The 21,123-nt window shown below is 43.5% G+C and overlaps 1 protein-coding gene across 1 annotated transcript in view; it reads left to right on the forward strand.

Annotated features, from left to right (window-relative positions):
• The first annotated feature begins 53 nt into the window (after positions 1-53).
• The window catches only part of HHIP (hedgehog interacting protein), an 83,326-nt gene continuing 62,256 nt past the window's right edge, over positions 54-21,123 (forward strand). The window contains exons 1-4 of the mRNA XM_004685300.2: positions 54-992; positions 6,615-6,807; positions 13,241-13,397; positions 14,074-14,275. Coding sequence (XP_004685357.1) covers positions 714-992; positions 6,615-6,807; positions 13,241-13,397; positions 14,074-14,275 — 831 coding nt within the window. The 5' untranslated portion in view covers positions 54-713. The remainder of the gene's footprint in view (positions 993-6,614; positions 6,808-13,240; positions 13,398-14,073; positions 14,276-21,123) is intronic.

Raw genomic sequence — 21,123 nt, forward strand, 5'->3', positions numbered from 1 at the left:
CCGATCCGCACACGGGCACACACCCACCCAGGCTCAGCCCGCGGAAACACTAGCGGCCGCTGCGCTCGCCGGGCCGCCCCCTCCCCTCCCCCTCCCGGCCCGGGCGGGGGCGCGGGAGAAACGGTGACGTCAAGGGGCGCGCGGTGGCGGCACCTCCCCGCGCGCTAGTTAAAAAGAAGAAGAAAAGAGGGAGCGAAACATGAGAGGCTGTGCGAGACGCTGCAGCCGCCGGCAGAGGAGACCTCAGCATCCTCCGGATCCCAGCGCGGGCCCTGCCGCCGCCGGCCCCGCCGCCGCCGCCGCCGCTCCGGGGCCTGCTACGGTCTCCCCGCGACCGCTCCCGCGGCGCGGACAAGTGGAGCTCTGTGGCGGGCTTCTCCTCCGCGTCTGCCTCCTCCTCTGCCAACGCCTGCTCCTCCGCCCACGCCCCCGCCGCCGCCGCGAGCCCCTGACCCAGCTGACACTGGCACCGCTGCAGACGGTGCCACCCGCCCAGCCCGACCCCGCCGCTCGGGCTCCCCCCGGGCGCTGGCCCCCGCGCCGCGTCTTTTCTGCTTCGCAAAGTTGCATCGCGCGACAGATTCTCGCCCCCGCCACTTCCCGCTGCCTCTAGAGTGTCCCGCCCGCGGCAGAGCCCGCAGCCCCAAGAGCCCCGCCGGGCAGCGGCGCCCCCAGCCCAGCCCCGCGCGCCCAGCCCCGCCCGACGGCAGACGATGCTGAAGATGCTCTCCTTCAAGCTGCTGCTGCTGGCCGTGGCGCTGGGCTTCTTCGAAGGAGATGCCAAGTTTGGGGAAAAGGGCGAAGGGAGCGGAGCGCGGAGGAGAAGGTGCCTGAATGGGAACCCCCCGAAGCGCCTGAAAAGGAGAGACCGGCGGATGATGTCCCAGCTGGAGCTGCTGAGCGGGGGAGACGTGCTGTGCGGCGGCTTCTACCCGCGGCTGTCCTGCTGCCTGCGGAGTGACAGCCGGGCACTGGGGCGCCTGGACCCCAAGGTAGGCGCGCCCCGGCCTGGCGAGGCGAGATGGGCAGCAGGCTGGGTGGGGTTCCCGGTGGCTCGAGCCGAGCTGGGGCGCCCAGAAGAGCGAAACTTGCTCGGGGCGCTCTGGCGGGGGGGAACTTTTCTCCAGCGCTAGGGGGACTCCGTTGGGTTTCCGAGGGGTGCGCAGAGATTCGGAGCTGGGATGCTGCTGCGTTCTAGAAGCTGTCGGTCGCGGAGCAGGGACGCTGCCTGGTACCCGCGTCCTGGGCTGGGCACATATTTTCAAAGAATCGCGATGAACAGCGCGTGTTGGATCCAACTGCGTGTTGGGTCCAACAGGCATTGGCTGCGGTGAAACTGTAAATGAAGGTGGCTGTGGTTTCGGGTTTATTTTTCTAGGGTGAAAAGATTTGTGCCGTTTTCTCCACGTGCTCGGAGAGGGAGAGGGTTGGATCTTAAAGGATGGTGAAGCACGGTTGGTTTCCGATCCCCAGCCTGGTCGCAGGAGTGGGGCAGTGTCTTGCGTTACAATAGTTAAAACAGCGAAAGGAGACTGCCGCTTCTCTGGTTAAGCAGCCGACTAACTGGCGAAAGATTTTGCCCAGGCGTATTTATCACAGAAAACCGAGGCGATTCTCCGTCTCAGATTGTAACGTTTTAAACTTGACTTTGCATGGTAATTAGCTGTCGAGAAGGATCTATCTCTTCTAGAACTAGGAGTAATGGCATTTACATTTTCCTTGTGTGAAGTTTAAGCAAGTGTGTAGTGTGGGCTGAGTGTAAAGATAGGCTTAATTTTGAGGTTGCCCTGATGCAGTCACGCCTGCTATCTCCTCTGCGCTCCAAGTAAGACTGAGGGGTGGGGGGGGGGGAGGAGGGAGGGGCCACGTCATTAACAATCACAGCACGTGAAATAAACAATCAGGTGTCTTTGCTCCCCCCTCCCGCTCCCCATTTTAGGTTTAATTAAGAATTCCTCTGTTACAGCACTGCAGTTGTCAAGGTCTGAGACTCTTGGAAAACTTGTGCTTCTGTCATACTGGCCCAGGCATAATAAAAAAAATACCCAGGCTGAATCTAATTTTTATGCTCAGTTCACGGTAGATTTCACTCTATTCTCATGTAAACAGCTCCTACGAATCAACATATGTGTCTGGGTGGTATCTCTCACTTTGTTTTGTAACAAAAAGCCATATTGCATCATTTAATTTGCTCAAGTCATGCAAATAGGAAAAAATCAATAGGACAAAAAGGGGTCGACTTATCCTCCTCCCCACTAAACTGCTACCACACACAGAGTCCTGTTGCTTATGGCAAAAGAATAACAACAACACCATTGTGTTTGTTAGTTGGTTCACTAATGGGTGAAACCAGAGAACATCATTCTCTTTCAGTCCCCAGCCCTGTCCAAATGTTCATGCCTTTTGAGGGAGCATTTGTCCAACTCCCTCTATTCCCAAATGAGTGAGAACTGTCTTGCTGCAGGTTTTCAGCTGCAACTCTCTCTTTATTCTTACCATATGCAGCATTCGCCTGAGATTCAGAGACCAGATATTCCAGCATTTTATTCAAAACAATGTCATTAAGCTCCTGTGTTGTAATTGAATTAAATTACAAAATAGCTGCATTCACTTCATCTGCAGGGCTTACCAGGAACCCCAAAGAACCAGGCACCTCCGAGAAGGGTTTAGAAATACTTGCCATTAAGTCTCCCTGCGTGCAGTGTACATTACCTATGCGCCATCTGCAGACTCCTGCGTTACTGGACTCTTCAGGACGGGGACTGAAAAGTTTGTCTGAACTAAATGCAGTGGGGACCTGGAGGGAGGGGCAGCAGGCTGAAGGGAGTTATAACTCTTAGAAGAAGTTATGTAATTTTCGCAAAGAAATTATTCTTTAGGAAGCAATCTGCCAAGTTAGCTGTCCACATTCCTTTTCGTTTTACGCGCTTCCAATCTCCAACAAACCCCTACTCATTTGGAAAATGTGTCTGAATTAAATTTGGTGCACTGCACTGAGCTGGTTCCATTACAAGTGGTTTATAAACCAACAATACTCAAATTGTTCAAATCAGAGATTTGATATAGCTGTGCATAGGCATTCTTGACCTATGTTAGTTCTCAAGTTTTAATAGTTTTTAAAACATGTTATTTTATAATAAACTTCAGTGTTTCACTTTTCCCCCTAAGCCTTCCTGGCTTATAATATATGTTAGGGTCTTATTTCATTATGTATGTACAGGAGAGATGATGGCTATTTGAAAGGGCCCTTTTTTTGTTTATAAAAAACAAAATTCACGCCCCCCCCAGAAAGATTTCTGCAACTTCTGCAAAAACTATAGGAGTAGGTTTTTCCTCTGGGAAGACACTTCATTGCCAAACAGATAGTGCCAAACTAGGTAGGAATATTGAAAATGCTCAATTGAGCAATTAATTCCAGTTTCTGAGCAAACACATTTTCTTTGAGGGACTGAACTTGCGGTGAGTTCAATCATTTAACCCTGGTATTATGTTATTATGCTGTTGTAGTTTCATGTTTTGGTACATTTTAAGAAGATTGCGTGCGGACTCTCACTAGATGGTTAACTACGGTGACAAGTCAGGATTGCCAACATTTAGGAAGTCATATTGTCCTAGCAGTATTTTTGCAGCTCCCAAATGCAGCAGGCGCAAAGTATCTAATTCCCATTAGCCAAATTGAATCTGCAACCAGCTGAAATGCCCCCATTTTTAAAACTTAACTTGTAGCCACAAGGCACAGAAGCTCTCTCTACCTTGGGTGGTTTCACAGCCAAAGCTGTCAAGGAATGGGTGAAAAGTAATTGTTTTCAAGTGTGCCTTTTACAATCATTTGTTTGCTCTGGTTCTTTCAGGGACAAAGGCTATTGTTGAGCACATCCAACTAAACAAATAACTCATCCTGGGGTCCCTTTAACAGCTGCCTTAGTACAATGATCTATTTACATATTAGCCTAAAATTGAAACTGAACTCTTTAATGACATAATCCAGCGCTATAGTCCAGAGACACATGTGTTCTACCCAACAGCTGAACAACCTTGTCGGCATATGATTTTTAGAAATAACTTTTTGTCCCCCAACTGATCTTAAGGCGACATCTTAATATACTGTCGTGTATTTTCTCCTTTTGTCCGCTCATCGAACCCATGTGGGTGCCTTTTTATCCTCTTTGTTAAGTTCCTTGATAAATAAAGAGAAATACAGAAGGTCTCTGTCACCCGTTTTACTCTGGTTGATGAGCTATCGTGGTAGGCCAGCTTCAGTGGCAAGTCCAGTATTTATCTTACTTTCTTCCATGGATTTTACTTTTGTGTGACTAAAGATTAAAGGATGACCTGCCAGATGTTATAAATTAGTCAGCAAGAGCCACCGTCCTCTCTAGGCATGCTGTAGCCATGGTTCCAAGTTCTACCTGATTTCCCTTCTATTTCATTTAAAACACTATAATTGCATGGCTTTGTGGATGGCTTTTAAAATCAAAACAGGAAATTTGTTGAAATTTCTTCTTAAGATTGTTGGCATTGTCAGACATAAATTTAAGGACAGAAACCTGTTGGCAAGAGAGAAGAAAAAGCAACCTATGCACCCCAGGACTCATCTGTCTAAAACAGGGCTGCAGCTTGGGCTGAGTGGGTTTAATTGACTTCAGTAAGACTAGTGGTTCATTGAAAGCACAGCAGAATGATAGCTCTATCTCTCTTCAAATAGGTATTTACACTGCAGACCTCACACAGAGCAAAATGTTACCATCCTGCTGGGCTGGAACAGCATGCAACTTTACAAAGAATATTATTCTACTCTATTGCAGATAATTTATTGAATCCCATTTCTGAAACTTTGGATGGGAGAGCTTGTGGCCAGGACACATTCCAAAAATTGTAAAAGACAAAATTCTTTAGGCACTAAAATCAAGTTCTTCCTGGATAGCAGCTGGGAGAGTATGTGGGGATCGGTCTGTTTCAGCTATAAAAGTGGAAGCGAGCCTATATTCTCCACAAAACCAAAGGTAATTACATTCCAGTTTTCCAGGCAGCAGAGGTGCTTCAGCCTGCCGCTGCTGTGCTTACTGGATGGCTACCTCGATAAATAAAAGGAGCAAAGGGGAACAGTATTAATACTGAAGTGAGCTGCCGAGGTGTGCCAGAGGATGGACAATAAAAGACATTTAAAACATTCTTGGAATGCAAATTCTAAGTGTCTGGTGTATGTTTGCTTGAAGAAAAAAAAAACACTTGAACAGTTAAGCAATTTTCATTAAATTGATAAAAATCAAAATGTCAATAAAATTATGACTAATAACTTTTCTGAGGGCCGTAGGCAGTCAGAACCTACCATATACTCTTCTGAAACAGGTAACTTCTGTTAGACTTAATTACTGCAGGCTAACATTTTATTTAGCAAGCTTGCAGTCAGCGATTTTTTTTTTTTTTAGTTGCTCTGTTCTTTCAGGTCCAGATTTTGTGATCACCCAGAATATCTCTATTCTAAAATAAATAAATAAGAATCCATGCCATATACTCTAATTAGAACATCAACTTGTGAATGAAATATTTGCATCCAACAATGATCTAGAGTTTAAAATATTAATTTCAGTTCCTGGTTCCAAAGAAATAAGTATAAATATTGTTCTATAAACTGGAGAAGTATCAGATTCAATCCCATCATGGTGTTTTTCAATATGAAAAATCACTCCTTGATTTAGACAGTGCTACATTTCGTGTCTCAAAACGGTCTTCTGTATTTTTTAGAGGCATGCCTGAAGTCAGCCTTTTAGAACTAGTGCTAAACTCCAAGACCCATTTTATCAACAAATTACTAACCTCGTAGCCCCCTCTTTAATACTGTGTTAATAATGAGAAAAGTATGCCTTTTTCAGTAAAACTCACTTAAATACTATACAGCAGCACTTTCATGAAACGCTGTGTTTATTCAATCATGTAGCATACCTGAGGAGCTAGTTAGAAAGTTTTTCCTGGCTAAGATATAATGAATAACAAAAATAGGTCTTAAACCTATTTGATTCAGCTTCAGATAGAAATTTTATAAAACTTGAAAGGGAGAGATTTCCCCCAAGCTAGTAACTTTCCCACTGTAATCTACACATCAAAAATTAATAGTTGAAAAATGTCATTCAAATAACAGCCATGGTTTGATATCATATTAAGAATTCTAGGAGTGAACTAGTCTTACCTGAGACACACATAAGCCCTGTCCCAAGTCTTTGCTTTCCCTACAGATGGAAAAAGATAGTTGGAACTTCAAGTTATATATCCGTCTGTATATACCCAGTTGAAGCAAAATGAAGTGATAAAGAATAAAGAGCATCAGAATAATTGTCACTTAACTGTTTGCACCTGAAACACACGAACAGACTGATTAGCAAGAGTCAGACCCACCTTGGGGCATCCCTGCTCCAGTCTTGTCCATCTTAACCCAGGAGACTTGACTTAGAGCCTCATAAGTGCATCTGGATTGTGATGGGGTCATTTTCTTTTGACAGCTGCTTGGGTTACTTCCCCCTTCGACTCACCTGATCACGGAGGGGGAGTGGGGGGATCAAAAAACTCAACCTAACTTCACGTACTAAAAAACTTTCTTTCTGATTTATGACTTTCAGATCTTTTCTGTCACCAACAACACAGAATGTGGGAACTTACTGGAGGAAATCAAGTGTGCACTTTGCTCACCACATTCCCAAAGCCTGTTCCACTCCCCTGAGAGAGAAGCCTTGGAAAGAGACCTTGTACTGCCCCTGCTCTGTAAAGACTATTGCAAAGAATTCTTTTATACTTGCCGTGGACATATTCCAGGTAAAAATAAGTAAAAGGAACATACATTGAAAAAAAAAAAAAAAACTCCTGAAGAATATAGTTTCAAGATATCTATTCTTAAATGCTGGCTTATGAGATGTAAAATTTATCTCACCTTACAAAATACCTATTTTACCTAAATTCGAAACCCTTTATTGCTGCTAAAGGGATTACGGTCATTTCCGTCTACAAATGGTGGGTTGGGTTTTTTGCCAAGTTTTATGTTTCTTGTGAAGTTGATACGCAGTTGGTCATCTTCATACACGTTGGATTATCAGCCCGAGTTTCTTCTTGGTGTCTTTACCCTTCGGCGTCAGTGTCAAGGTGGTTTCCTCTCCTGCATGGTTGAGAGTGGAGGGCAGATTGGCCCTGCCTTTTAAAAGTATGATAAAAATCCAAAAAGATGGCATTGGACAAAGCATCATCCCCTAGAATGATCCATTTACTCCCCAAAGCCCCTAGGAAGCAGGTAGGAACGGCGGGTGGCCTCCACCGGAGAGGCAGGGAAGGCTGCGCTTTGGGGAGGAGCTTGATGGCCCAAGTTGTGCAGCGAGAAGGAAGCCGACAGGGCCGATGTCACAAGTCCACCCAGTCACCATCACATTTCGGACCCTCATAAATATCGAGAGCCTCGGGCATTGGCTACTTCACCATCAGAAGTTTGCAAGATTTGGCTGTGGTGGTTTTAATGGGAGGAATCAACAGAGGTAGAAAAGAATTTAACGAGGCAGATTCTGTTTAGTTAGGCAAAGGCACACGCAAACAAATCTACTGCAGCTAACAGTTTATAAGACTAAAGGCATTCCATAAAAAGACCGGCTTTAAGAACTGGCTGTAGGATGCACTGGGAACATTTCTTTTTCTCTGACCCAGAAAAGTATAGATTTGTATTTTTTAAAGTTCTCTTAATACCCTAAGAAAACATTTTGACTAGGGGTGCTGACTTCCTTTGCAGGACCATGACATGTACCTAAACCTTTTCTATGTGAAAATATTATTATTGTCTTTAGAAACTACAACCATGTCTCTGAGACTTTTCTAAAAACCAGCTGCTTCTTCCTCTTCATAACATTCCCCAAAGCAAAGTGGGATAAGTCACGGGGGCTCCATGGCTAGGGGTCGGGGGAGCGATAGCAGATTATGTACTTTTTAAGACTGTGGCAGATTTCAAGTCTCACAGGCTTTCCCTCCCCGTGGGAGGCTCACAGTGCCATGTGCTATAGGCCCTGGCGTTTCCATCCACCTCTCTGTACTCAAGCTAAATACAGCTATGCTGGATTTGGGGAGGTTCACCTCTTGGGAGCTTCATGGATTTCAAGTTATTTTAACTTCCCAGTCAGACCCCAGGCCCCTATCCTCAGAAAGACAGAGCACAGCAGACAGCTCAGGAGTTAGAATGGCAAGGACCTCACTCCCCAGATCAACATATGTGGTGACGAATGACAAATTTATTTTTCTACAAAGTTTGTATATGTGTAAAACTGCTGAAGCGCATCAAGATGTCAAGTGCTCTTGGTGGCCACCCAGGCCGCCTGGAAAGATAACCAGATGAAAGCACAGTGCCGGCCGCGGGCAGCCCAGTGGCTTCCAGGGACGGCCCCGCCGGCTGTGGCTGCGAGACGGGCTTGCGCTGCCTGGCGGACCGGCGCCTTCCTTCCAAAAGCTGGTCCCCAAGGTGAGCTGGCACATGTCCTCTGGGCCCCTTACAGTAACCAGTTCCTCAGCCAGGCTGACGCTGGCTGGCAGGTTACGGGGTCCTAAAGTCTGATCAATTTGAGCCTGTACCCCCAGCACAGCCTGTACCCCCAACACAGAAGTCTTTAGAATTCTAGAACACTCCTACTTCAGAATTGCTCTAAAAGCCAACTTGTAAGTTTTTATTATTATTATTATTTTTACCTTCTTCAGTCTATTTACTGGCATGGTTTACTTTTCTCTGAGGTTTGAAATTGTGAAAAATAAGTTCTTTGTGATTCTTTTTATGAGGGACTATGTTTGGTTATTCTTATTCATAATCTTATCTTCCTGAAAATCAAAACCACAGGAAGTGAGTGACCCTAAGGGGTGTATTTGGGAAGAGAAGAATCATGGAGGGAGTTAGGAGAGAAAAAAGAATCCCTAAGACAGCTTCATTTGCCACCCACAGCCCAGTGCATATGGACATAAATATTAAATGACCTATCCCTTGGCTTCACTTTTATGGCCTGAAGAGAACTCTGGCCTCTTTGAAATATATGTGTAGCTGAAAGATAGCTACTTTCCCGAGGGTTCCATTCAGAAATATTCATGATGTGCTTATCCCCACAGATGAGAAAAGAAGTTACAGAACAATGAGTGAAATGACACTACTTTTATATTAATGTTAATATTCTCCCAGTTGTGAATATGCATAGGGAAGTAAACTCTTAAAATTTCTAAAAATGCCAAAATTTTATTTAAAGAGAAACATAGAAACTCCTTGCTCAACACTGCAGGTCTCTTCTCCTGCCCGGGTGCCGCTGGCTGAATGAGAGCGCAGCACACGCCAGGGAGGCCCAGTCTCCGGCTCTGCCTCACCTTCACTCATTATCACAGCGATTCTTATCACTGTCCACTGCTATTGCTTCAGCTCTAGGTTACTGTCGTGTGAACTGTCTGTCTACAATTAGTTCAGTTGGTTTAATCCTGTAGCTAATGAGGCCAAGGTCAAGGGCTTGAGTCTACTGAGTTTCTCTAGTCCACAGGCACAGCTGACCTAGGTCAGGCATCTTGCACATGTGTCTGATTAGGCCCCAGGAGAAAGGATGGATTGACGCATCAAAATCTACACATTCTCGTAGAATTAATGCCCGCCTGTCTAGACCTTCCTGAGAGAATTTGTGTTTTGCTTTTTTCCCTTAACATGAACAGTGCATATAATGAGGAAAAAGAACTTGGCTTTAGCATCCAAGCTGAGAGAAAGAACTTGGAACCCTTTAGAAAATCTGCAGTTACCTGTCAGTATCTTTTTTTTTCTTAAAGGTTTATTTATGTATGCATACAGAAATGGGTTACTGCCCAGAGGTATAGGGGGTGAGAGGATTCACCAGAGACAGAGTGGGAGCAGAACAGGCAGATAGACAAAGTGCACTGCTGAGGGGAGCAGTGGGTGAGGCAGGAGAGTTCGGTTGCGCCCTGTGGGTCAGCTCCGGCACTGGGGATCGAACTGAGACTGAAGTGACTGTGGCCAGCTTGCAATGCTGCACCTTAACCTGCTGCACCACCACGGAGGGTCCAGTATTTTTTTTTTTAATAGAATCACCATTGCTTTACATCCTTGCTAGCATGTTTTGACAGGATATTGTTTCTCTTCTCAGCAGCAGCCACTGTGTAGCCTTGCCACAAGCCAAACACCCAGGGTCTGCTGTGCTCTCTCCTAGGAAGACTTATGGTATAAAAGACTGGACTGAAGAGCCAGGAGAATAGTTCCCTGTCCAAGATAGCTGATCAGTTATCAGGTGTTTTTAGAAATGCAGCTGTTGGAACCATCAGCTCTTTCCTCATTCATAAACTTGACTGTGTGATGGTGACTCGTGGGGGGACAGGCTCACCTCAGTTAAAGGCCTTCTGGTGTGTCTCCAGATGTCAGGGGACAGGGCTACCACTTGGTACATCAGCTCTTCCCTGACAATAGATGTTAGTCCAGTGTCCCCAAACCAGGTCCCTCTGAGCGCATCACAGAAAGGCATCAATTATTTTTCATTGTCCGCAAAATCGAATCGCTTAAGATAAATGTTAGTAAAAGCATAGGGTATTTCAATACAAATATGATCATTAAAAAAAAAGATCATATTTTTATGTAAACACCTTCCCCGTTGGCTCCCTCATTCACTGTTTGATTATTCAGTTTGTCTAAATTCTGTAAAAAAGCTAGGACAAGAGTCATTACTAATGCTGTATGTTTTTTTACTTCATTTTTGCTCAAAGAGCCTGGTACCTCTGCAGCCAGAGTTTATGAATCTGCACTCATTAATCATTCCATTTGAAAATAATTTTTCATTTCCTCATGTTTGTCCCCAGCTAATAATTCATTACAAAATGGAACCAGCCACTAGCATTGTTCCTTCATTTCCTCCAAGATGGCATTGGTTTACAGCTTGTTATGCTGGATACTGATCATTTCTTAAAATTTGTTCTGCATTATGCTTTGAAGTTTTTCTGGGATCCCCCACAGGCAAACATCACATTAAAGCAAAATTTCTCTTCACACATTTTGTTATAAATATACCCTTAATAGGGCAGTCTTCCTTCATGCATAATACTGGCATGGAGATCTTGCTGCCTGATGTGTGTGTATTTGTGTGTGTGTGTACCCAAATATGCAAAACAATCTAGCTCAAAACTGTGTGAAAAGTTTCATTTAGTAGCTCTGTTTCCATCTCTTTTACCTCAGATACACTTGTTGAATGGACTAAGCATGTTCATCTGTTGCTATGTGCTTAGCCATTAGAGAATGGAAGGAAAAGACGAAGATGAGTAAATGAGGCCATAGCCTTTATTCCTCGCCCCCATTGCTAATCCCAGAATTTGTTTCAAAGGAAAATAACCCAGCTGCCAGGCCGCATCCCCACACACCGCCCCCTCCCAGGATATCTGCTGTTATTTGCCTGCTTCCCAGAGAGCTGTTTCCCAATGGTCTAGTCTAATGTCGGCCTTGAAGAGTCTGCCTCAGAAATTTAGGAGTCATACATCTTACCCAAAAGCGAGGTTAAAGTGCACATAAAGTGTGAGCCACTTGGGACTTTCAGACGCGAAGGTTAGTTTTTGGTTTGAGGGACCTTGGTCAAGCTCATGGAAAATAAACGCTCAGTCTCTTTCTTGTTCCATTCATAATTCGCATTTGCTTGTCCCCCAGATTCTTCTTAGAAATCCTTGCAGACCTAGATTCTTTACACAACTTCTGGCCTTCACCGAAGCTACCAGGTGCCCTGCCAAATTGGGGTAGATGATAGAGGGACCATCGTCTAATTTGTTGGATAAACATGCATGAACTGGGAAGCAGGAGTTCAGAGCACTGTATTAAATCAGCTCTGGTGGCAGTGTCATTTTAAGAGCAGAAGTCATCAGACTATGGAAGCTGATCATCAATAGACCCTTTTCCCCCAAGTCAATACTGTTACATCAGGATCTTTGTTGCCACTTTGTGGGGGAAGCATGATGAGGGACATAGCAGTCAGGGTGCAGGTTTGCAAGGCGAGACTCTGCTATTTGAATAGAGGTTCTTGTGCCATTTGTTGAAAGAACACAGGTGAGTGAAAGTTGACCATGCCTCAGTGGTATGAGGAGCAAGGACCGGAGGTTGGAGTAAGAGTGGGGGACAGCCTTTACAAGGAACAGGGATGGGGACATTGAGACCATTTGCATCAGTGAAGTATTTGATGTCATCAGAGGCAGAATTATCCCGAGACCACCATGGAGATAGTCATGAAAACGGGTCAACAGCAGCTTAGGCGTCCTGGGCCTGCCTCAAGATACGGGCCATATTCTGTAGGTTGTCAAGGAGTGCCCTGCTGTGATTTGCACATAGCAAGTAGGTCACAATCGTCCATGAGTGGCTGGCTAGTAGTCAGCACATAGAAACCCTTATTAACTCCAATTGCAAATGTAATGTTGAACTTTTTCGTTGTCGTAAAGACCTCTTCTAGGTCAAATACAACTGGCTTTAATTGATTAAAGTTCATGATATGTAAGAAAAGAATCTTTCATGTTCTATTATGTAAGTCTATGTTACCTTTTTATTTTGCTTTTTCACTTTTTATTTTTCAGTGAGTAGTGGTATGTCAACTATTCTGCTTGAGATTGAAGGGATGTTTGAAATACAACTTTTATATTACAAAATATTCATTGTCTCCAGCATGTGAGATGCAGGAAGAGGGCACTTAAGCATTTGTATCAGTTGATTCCCATAAGTTCACTGCTTTTTCATCACAATGAGTGGGTCACTTACGTAGGCATACAATAACTTTGGGTAGTCCTTAGATTTATTACTTAGTCATATGTCAATGACAGTACAATAAGGATTGTACAGTGGTTCTTGATGGCCTTTCTCTTGATTCTGGTTTGTTCCTAGGAGTTGCTTGAGGCTGTAGGGGGAAAATGACCTGGGGAAGCCTGAGAATAGGGTCAATGCAGTAAATGACAAGGTTGACGTTGGGTTTGTAGTGTATGTTCTGAGACTTTTAAAAGACCCAATATGTTGTTAATTGGAATGTAATTCTTAAATTTTGGTTTGGAAAAAAAGAAATGGAAGGCCCAAGCCAAAAGGTTGTATTCGTTCCTTTCCTTTTTGTCTATGTATTTTCCTAGAATAAACATCTGGTCCTTAAAAACTGTCTACTGACACTGTATCTTTTCAATGTGGGGATTCTACTGTGACACTAAGTATGTCTGATGAGTCTTTCTGTATCTTTTAAAGGTTTCCTTCAAACTACTGCTGAGGAGTTTTGCTTTTATTATGCAAGAAAAGATGGTGGTTTGTGCTTTCCGGATTTTCCAAGAAAACAAATTAGAGGCCCAGCCTCTAACTACTTGGACCAGATGGAAGAATATGAGAAAATGGAGGAGATCAGCAGGTTCATAAAGATAAATGCTCTTTAACCGTTTAGAAAACCCAGCTGACAAGTCTTGTGATTTCTGACAGTGAATCCACTGTGCTTCTGTCCAGCAGCTTTGTCCTTCAAGTGTCTTTCTCTTGTCCTGTTTGATCATTTGTTTCTCTAAAATCATATTAGCTTAAATGCTTTTAATGCGTGGCTACTAATCTTCTCTTATGAGCGTGGCTTCCCTATGATTCATGTGAACTTTATGAGGATCGTTTCAAACTTGAATTTTATAATTGTTGTTAGCTTAGTGCTATGGAAATATTCAGCGTAATTATTATTAGCAAATCAGAGTTTTATAAATAGACCTTAGAACTTTCTCTCTGAGTACCTTTCAGTAAGATTTAATGATTGGGAGTAAAGCTAATTTTAATTATAGTCACTGAAAAGTGAGGTGAGCTCAGGAAACTTTAAAATACATACCTGTTTTGATTCTCTCTTTTACTTTTGGAGAGAAGGCTGCTTTGTTTGCCTCCATTGAAATGAATTTAAAAGAAGCACTTGAGTCATAATGTGACCTGAGGTTAGCAGCGCTTCATGGTTCCAAAGCCATTGATTCTGGGGAAATGTATTTAGAAAAAGATGCCCACTGCGTCCCTCGCCTTCTTCATCCCAAGCAAAGCTTACTGGTTTTCTTTAATTTGTTTAGAAAGCACAAACACAACTGCTTCTGTGTTCAGGAGGTCGTAAGCGGACTGCGCCAGCCGGTGGGGGCTGTGCACAGCAGCGATGGCTCGCACCGGCTCTTCATTCTGGAAAAGGAGGGGTTCGTGAAAATACTCACCCCCGAAGGAGAAATTTTCAAGGAGCCTTATTTGGACATTCACAAACTTGTTCAAAGTGGAATAAAGGTTGGCTTTTTAAATTTTATTTCTCTTTGCTCTGGCCATGTTGATTTTATTTTAGTGTTCTCCTCCGGGAAGGTATTACTTTACAATAAATCAAAGGCTGTTGAGGGAGACACATCAGGGAGCAGTCATTATGGCAACTGCACTGAGACAGTGGCATTCACTTTTTAATGCTACGTGGTGACTAGCAAGCAGGGCAATCAGACCGGTGTCTTGATGTTTCCCCGAAGTAATTTACACAATTTAATTCTTTGTTTGATAAAATGTTTAAATGCTTTTTTTTTTTTTTTAAACCAGGCATTCTACTTAGAATTGTGTGTCAGCATTTGCTAGGGGAAATGGTTTTTGGGTTATTTTAGCAACTGCAAAGTATTCTCTCATTGCATCGGGACTTGGGTCTTTGTCATAAAAAGCATTACTTACACTGTGCCTGCCTTGTACTGTACAGAGTTTTCAAGGTAAGTCAAGTACTTTTACCTGAAAGTAGCCATCTTTATACTCCTTAGGAACATCTAAACATCTATTGCCTTTTCCATGTCTCCAACGTGGAGTCTCATGTTAAATACCCCTGCAGGTGTGTAGAGAAAATTGTCAAATGTGTTTCATGAGCGTCCACAGTTCAGAAAGTAGCTTCTGCAGTTCAGCCCTGTGGGTTGACTCCTCGCTACTTCAGAATGAAGCAAAGTAACAGTGTGATCTGGGAAGAACAGGCTATCCTTTTTACTTCTTCCCAGGAAAAAAATGAAGGGAGGATGTGCACTCTTTCACCCATATAGAAATAAACTCCTTGCTTTTTTGAGCTCTACTCAAAGACCAGAACCTCAAAAGCAGAAGTCAGTAAAAAAAAAAAACCATAATTGATGCCTACATACCGCTACCTTTAGGCTTCTGCTTGTACCACCATTAGAGTGAGAACCAGGGACTGACATTGTCTTAGGGTCCGCTAACCCTAGCTCTTGTCGTGATTGGGAATGCAGGAGAGAAGTGCCTCTGGTTGTGGGGTCCTTAGGGAAAGGACGTTGGCACCAAGGCATCAATGATTAGGAAAAAGCCATTTAACGCAATGATTCCAACTTTTTCCCAGTAAAGCTTTTCATTAAAATCCACAGCCAGTGACAAGCAGTCTCTTAGAATGAAGCATTAGTGATTAGTGATGTGCGCCTCAGAGTCCCAGAAATACACGCCGTATTCTGTAGTGTGTCCGTAACTCGCCAACAGCAAGGCCTGAGGGGCGGCTCCTCAGAGACGTGGAAGCAGCATTATCCGCTCATGGCAGGAGATTGTGTCTACCTACAAGTGTTAAACATGTTGTCTCTAAAAGAAGAAATGAGGGAAAGTATTTTTTAAAGTCTGTAGCCTATAGTCTCACCAATTTAACTATTAGAGTTTGGGGATACATTCTTCCAGTTTTAACATTAAAATTAAGTGACTCCTGAATACAAAGGAAATGTGGACATCTGCAGAAACCCACAAGAAGAACATACTAGGTTATCTTGTAAGCAGTTTTAAAATAAATTCAAAGGCAAACCATCTATGTATTTTCCACCTCCTCATTCCACCTAACAGTATAACTTCAGTATATTCCCAGATTTGGAACCTTTTCCCCCACTCTGAGTTTTTCTCTCTTTTGGGTGGTCCATGTGCTTACATTGAGATGTTCAAGATGACGTCATCCTTTTCTGTTTACGACCATAAGTAGTGGCATTTGTCATTCTCGCACAAGTTCTGTCACTGGTCCTTGATATTCTTTCACCAACAGAGAATTATTGAATGTGAGAGCGAACACCATGACACACCGCACGTCTTCATCAGCTAGGAAGGTTGGCCTTTCTCTTAATGTCCATGGAACTCCCATGAGAAGCCAAATGTTAGAGGTTTCTGTTGACAATTTGCTCTCAAGTATAATGTTTTCAAGCACTTGAATTAATAAGACAGTTCTCAAATATCTTTCAAATTAAAAAATGTTAATATTTAAAAGATAGACCTGATAAAACACAGGTGTAAGAAAGGACTTAGATTACCTGAAAATTTCATTATGAAAGTGAGAAACTGTCGTTTCGTTTCTTCTGTGGAAAGATTGTCTTCCTTTTAATTCCTTTACTCTGCAGTTCCTTGGTTTCTGTGTGTGCCATCCTTTGGGATACACTACAAAGGTTCATCTTCTCTGACATTTCATGATATGATGAAAATCGTCTGAGCCAGGTTGTGACTGCTGGGTATGTGTCCTGCACATCTCCAGGAATTTTCCAAACCCCGTTTGGCCCTCCTTCCCTAGGAGAGTTCCAGGACTTCTGGGCCATTCCAGAAGTCCTTCGTAATCCATTATTCTATATATGTAGAATTTATAATATGACATATTTTAAAGTGCAATATATTGCATTCCTTCGGTATTTATTATTCCCATGATGTCAGTAAGATAGGAATATTTGAATTTGTTCAGTATAATGAATAACAAGACCACGTCTTTATCAGCTTATGCTACAGATGGCCTTTCTCTTAATGCCTATGGAACTCCCAGGAGAAGCCAAATGTTAGAGGTTACTGTTGGCTTGGGGCCAACACATTCAGGAGCTGAACATACCACTGAATCTTGTGGTAGGCTCTTTAGAGATTTCTGTAAGTCCTGTAGGGAAAACATTTCACTGTAGCTTTTATTCAAGCTTCTTTAGAGACATGAGTAGTGTGTTCATGACAGTATTCTGTTTGCCAACAGTATTTTACATAATAATGCAAGTCAGAACTTTCATAAACCGTTGTATCTACCACTTCTCTATTCTTTTGGCTTTAAGATCCAAAGATTGAGCTTAGAGCTGCCTTAACAAGCCAAGCTACAGACTGCAATACTCAGGCCACAGAATTAATGATATACTTTCAACCCAAATTTCATATGTTGACATGATAACAAGACAAACCACAGTGGAGACACCCACATGACATTAATTAATGACCAGTAGAAGTATATTAAATCAGGCCTGCAGAGGGACTCCTGGTTACAACAGATTCTAAAAGCTAATCTGGCTATAAGGGAAACTGGAATCCTTTTCTGCTAATTGTCAGTTAGGAATTGACAGTGATGGGTCAGTTCTTGGTTGGTCTCCTTACGCCTCTCTCAGCTCTGATCTTTTGAGACATCAGCAAAGAATATATCATACAGGAAACCTGGACACCTTCCCTCAGTAGGTCTGGACGGAAGCTGTGCATATGATGTCTTGTTATTAAACACCCAGATGGTACAGCCTGTATTTATAGCGTCCAGCATGCTAGCTATCTACATTTCACTGGGCAAAAGTGATGTGTAAAAAATTGCACAGCCCAAGCTAAAGAATTGGCTTCTTTTTGCTAACGGAAATGAAATGTGGACGTGGGCTAATGAAATAACTGCTATGCCATGTGAATTTCAACTGTCACTTCACTTAAGAGGAGTTGATTCCAACCTAGAGGACAGATTATATACTTGGCAATTTTATAATTTTGTAATAATGAAATAATTATAAAATGATTATTTAAGAATTGTAAAATTGCCAAGCGAAGAGTGAATCAAATATATTTTAAACATTAATAGTGACTTGATAGCCCTTTGGTGACAGGGCACTCTAGGAACTGACTGCTAACAGTGACTCTGCACAATGGCCTGGTGCCCAACTGATGAACAAGCTCGCACATCTTCATTGTGGGGCAGGGAGGAGGGAAAAACCTGTGTGTTGGTTTTTGTTGTTGCTATTGCTGTTTTATCCCAAAGAAGGACATTATAAAAATTTATAGTAGCTCCAACGACGGTTGGGGGGGGGGGACTTCTTTAAGAAGCTGGTGATTTGAAATCTTTAAATTAAGCATATATGTGAATTTTGAGTCAGAACTTCTGACACGTTTAGGACCAACTACATGAAGTCCTTGGGGGAATGATAGACCTGTGGTTCTCACGATGACTGCGCAGTAGAACCTTTCAAAAAATCCATTGCCTCAGTTGAATCAGAATAGCTGGGGTGGGAACCCAGTATTTTGAAAGCTTTTCTGGAGGATTTCAATGCGTAGCCAATGAGACACCACCAGTTAGAGCAGGACCCTTGTCACTGAGAGCTTATCTGCTCTGGTCACTGAGAGCTTGCTCTGCCCCGGTCACTTACAGCTTGCTCTGCCCAATCTCTGCTCAAGTCCTTTTAATGACAGGACCCCTGGGAACGAATGTCTGGACACCATTGTCATTTGTCCTGTCCCTTTTGCCACTGACTTGGCCTGCACATGTCACCTGTCCATTCTGAGTGATGTATTAACTCTGCAGCATATGAGCTTCTCGATAGAAAGTTGTTTTAAGTGTTATTTAAAAACCTAACAATTCTAATTGGGCAACTTTGCCGACGATGATTGGCCTACTTGGGTTCCTTTTTGGAATCTAGTGCTCAGGAAATTGGCAAATGGTGTCGTTTCTGCCTAAAATAAGGAGTTGGCCCGAGAGCTCTAAACCCTTGTGGAAAATGGCAAGGACCCGCTGAAGCCCCTCTCAGTGTGGTTTTACCAGACTCCTCCACCGACCTAGCGTCTGAAAAGAGCCCTAGCTTTGGTGCACCTGTGAGACCTACAAACACCGACCCTGCCACTCCCTCTCGGTGCTCTCAGGTGCTACAGGTTGCTCCCAGGTGCCAGGAGCAGCAGGAGGCCGGAGCGGTGGCAACGCAGGCAGCAAAGCCAAAAGCCTTGTCCATCCTTGGAACAAGAGCACCGGACTCCCGTCCCTGTCGTCTGCTCGGACGCTGGTTTCAAAGCTGCTTTTGGAAATGGTCCTTTTACCAGAGGAGGAAGATACGCAAGGCTGAAAGCTGCTGCGTGCCTGATGACTGAGTCCCTGAGGTGGTCTCTTGAGAGACAGTGGCCAGGGCACGCAGGAGCTAGACAGAATTTAGGGGTGCAGGGGGCCAGCCCCTGCAGGGCAGCCTCTGACTTCTCTCGCTTGTAATTCACATGCACATGGAAAGTGTCCTGACCCCGGTCGTTGTCACCACCGGGATGGACCGTCCCACTTTCTCAAAGTCTGTCCTAGTCCAAACTAAACTTTCACGTGTCCCTCGGTCTTTCGCTTGCATTCTCCTGGCAGCTTGTGAAATGTTAGTGTATTTTTATTCGAGTGAAGTGAGTCAGAGCAGAAGTAAAAAGCAATTTACTTTTCAAAAGTAACATTGGAAACCCAGCACACACCCGCGTATGGATGGATAACTGGGTCATGTATCAGTTGCTTCCAAAGTTAAAGTCAGTTAACTATCTATCACTTGAGAGTAAATGCATTGCATGGTTACTTCTACTGCTAGACCAATTCTTTTAGATGAGGTTTAATAACTTCTAAAGTAGTCATTTGATAGGTTCAAAACTTAAAAAAAAAAGTCATTATGCAAAACATTCCAGAATGTTTTTTCCCTAGCTAGAGCATGCATAAATGCAGAATCTGCATTTAGGTTAGAAGAAAACATTGGTCCAGTGGAAAGAATGTTATGTAGCATATTTGGCAACTATCACAATAGAACAATCACAATTTTAAAAGCTATTAAACCTCATCTGAAAAAGAATCGCTAATGGTGGCAATAACCATTAATACATTCATTCTAAAAGTGATAGAAAGTGAATCAAATAGTCATCCCCCAGATGGAAACTTTTAAATACCTTCTCTTTCAATAGTTTAAAAATCTGGTTCCAAACCATTAAGTTAAAAATAAACAAAATCTAGATCTGCAAGGAAAACTCAAGGCTGCAGTCATTTTATATACCTATCCATGCCTGTCTAGGTAGCGATGATATGGCATTCAGCCATAATTTATTGAGTGTTGCTGACACTTTACATCAAAATGCCCCATACTCTATGAAAATCCATGTTGTTTTCAATAAGCTTAACCTCATTTAAAACCTACGATGACTTTCCACGAGACCTCATTTTTGTTAACCCAAAAATGTCCCCTTAGTGATGTGAAATACTCGCTGTCATTTTCTGGTGGGTATGCTTCGTTTTCATCCCTGGTGTTCTAGTTTCCTGAGGTTGGCATTTGCAGTTCCATTGATAAGGTGCTTCAAGAACTATAAATGCACACCGGCCATGTGTGCGACATATGGCCAGCTGGCCTGGAAGTTATTCTCCATCCTGCATTATGTTTTCTGTTGAAGTGGGGCTGAAGGGGCAAGGCAAACCCCCCCCTCACCCCCCGGTTGAGGACAGAAAGACCTACACGCACCCACATTTTTGGTCCCATAAGTTACAGCTGAGGTGAAGAAAAGACTCACATGAATGTCTTTAAATTCGAAAGACAGAGAAAATCAGGCTTGTCCATCTCAGCATCTCTGATAATCACTTAAAACACGTGAAAACTCAGGAAGTCTTACAGCAGAGACAGTGCCTCATGGCTGTCCCTCACGCTACTTCTGACTAGAAAGAGAAGAGAGAACCCTGTCAGAGAGCGTTCCAGGGCTGCATTACCTAACAACAGAACAGCAGGCCCCGCTCACTCTGTGGTGGAAGGCAGCCCAGCACCCTTAGAGACAGTCGGTGGCTCTTCGTACCCAAAAGCACAGTCTCAAGCAAGCTGCGTTGTTAGGATACCCTGGCCTTCCTTCTTACTAATCATACCCACCGTACCACCACTCTGAGCAAGCTTTGCCAAGCGATTCCATAGAGATCTCTGTGATCCTTCTAGGAATCTGGGAGGCAGGTATGAACACCCATTTCACGGAAGTTAAGTAAATCGCCTAAGCTTACACAGCTGACTGGCACAGGCCACAACTTTCAGGGCCCCTATCTGAGGCCACACTTTCTACTTCAGTGCTCTCTTCTGGAAGCTTCTCATAGTAGCTCTACCAGATTGAGGGCGTGTGCA

The sequence above is a fragment of the Condylura cristata genome, unplaced genomic scaffold (assembly GCF_000260355.1).
Source record: "Condylura cristata isolate star-nosed mole 26May11 unplaced genomic scaffold, ConCri1.0 scaffold00018, whole genome shotgun sequence".
NCBI classification, from domain to species: domain Eukaryota; kingdom Metazoa; phylum Chordata; class Mammalia; order Eulipotyphla; family Talpidae; genus Condylura; species Condylura cristata.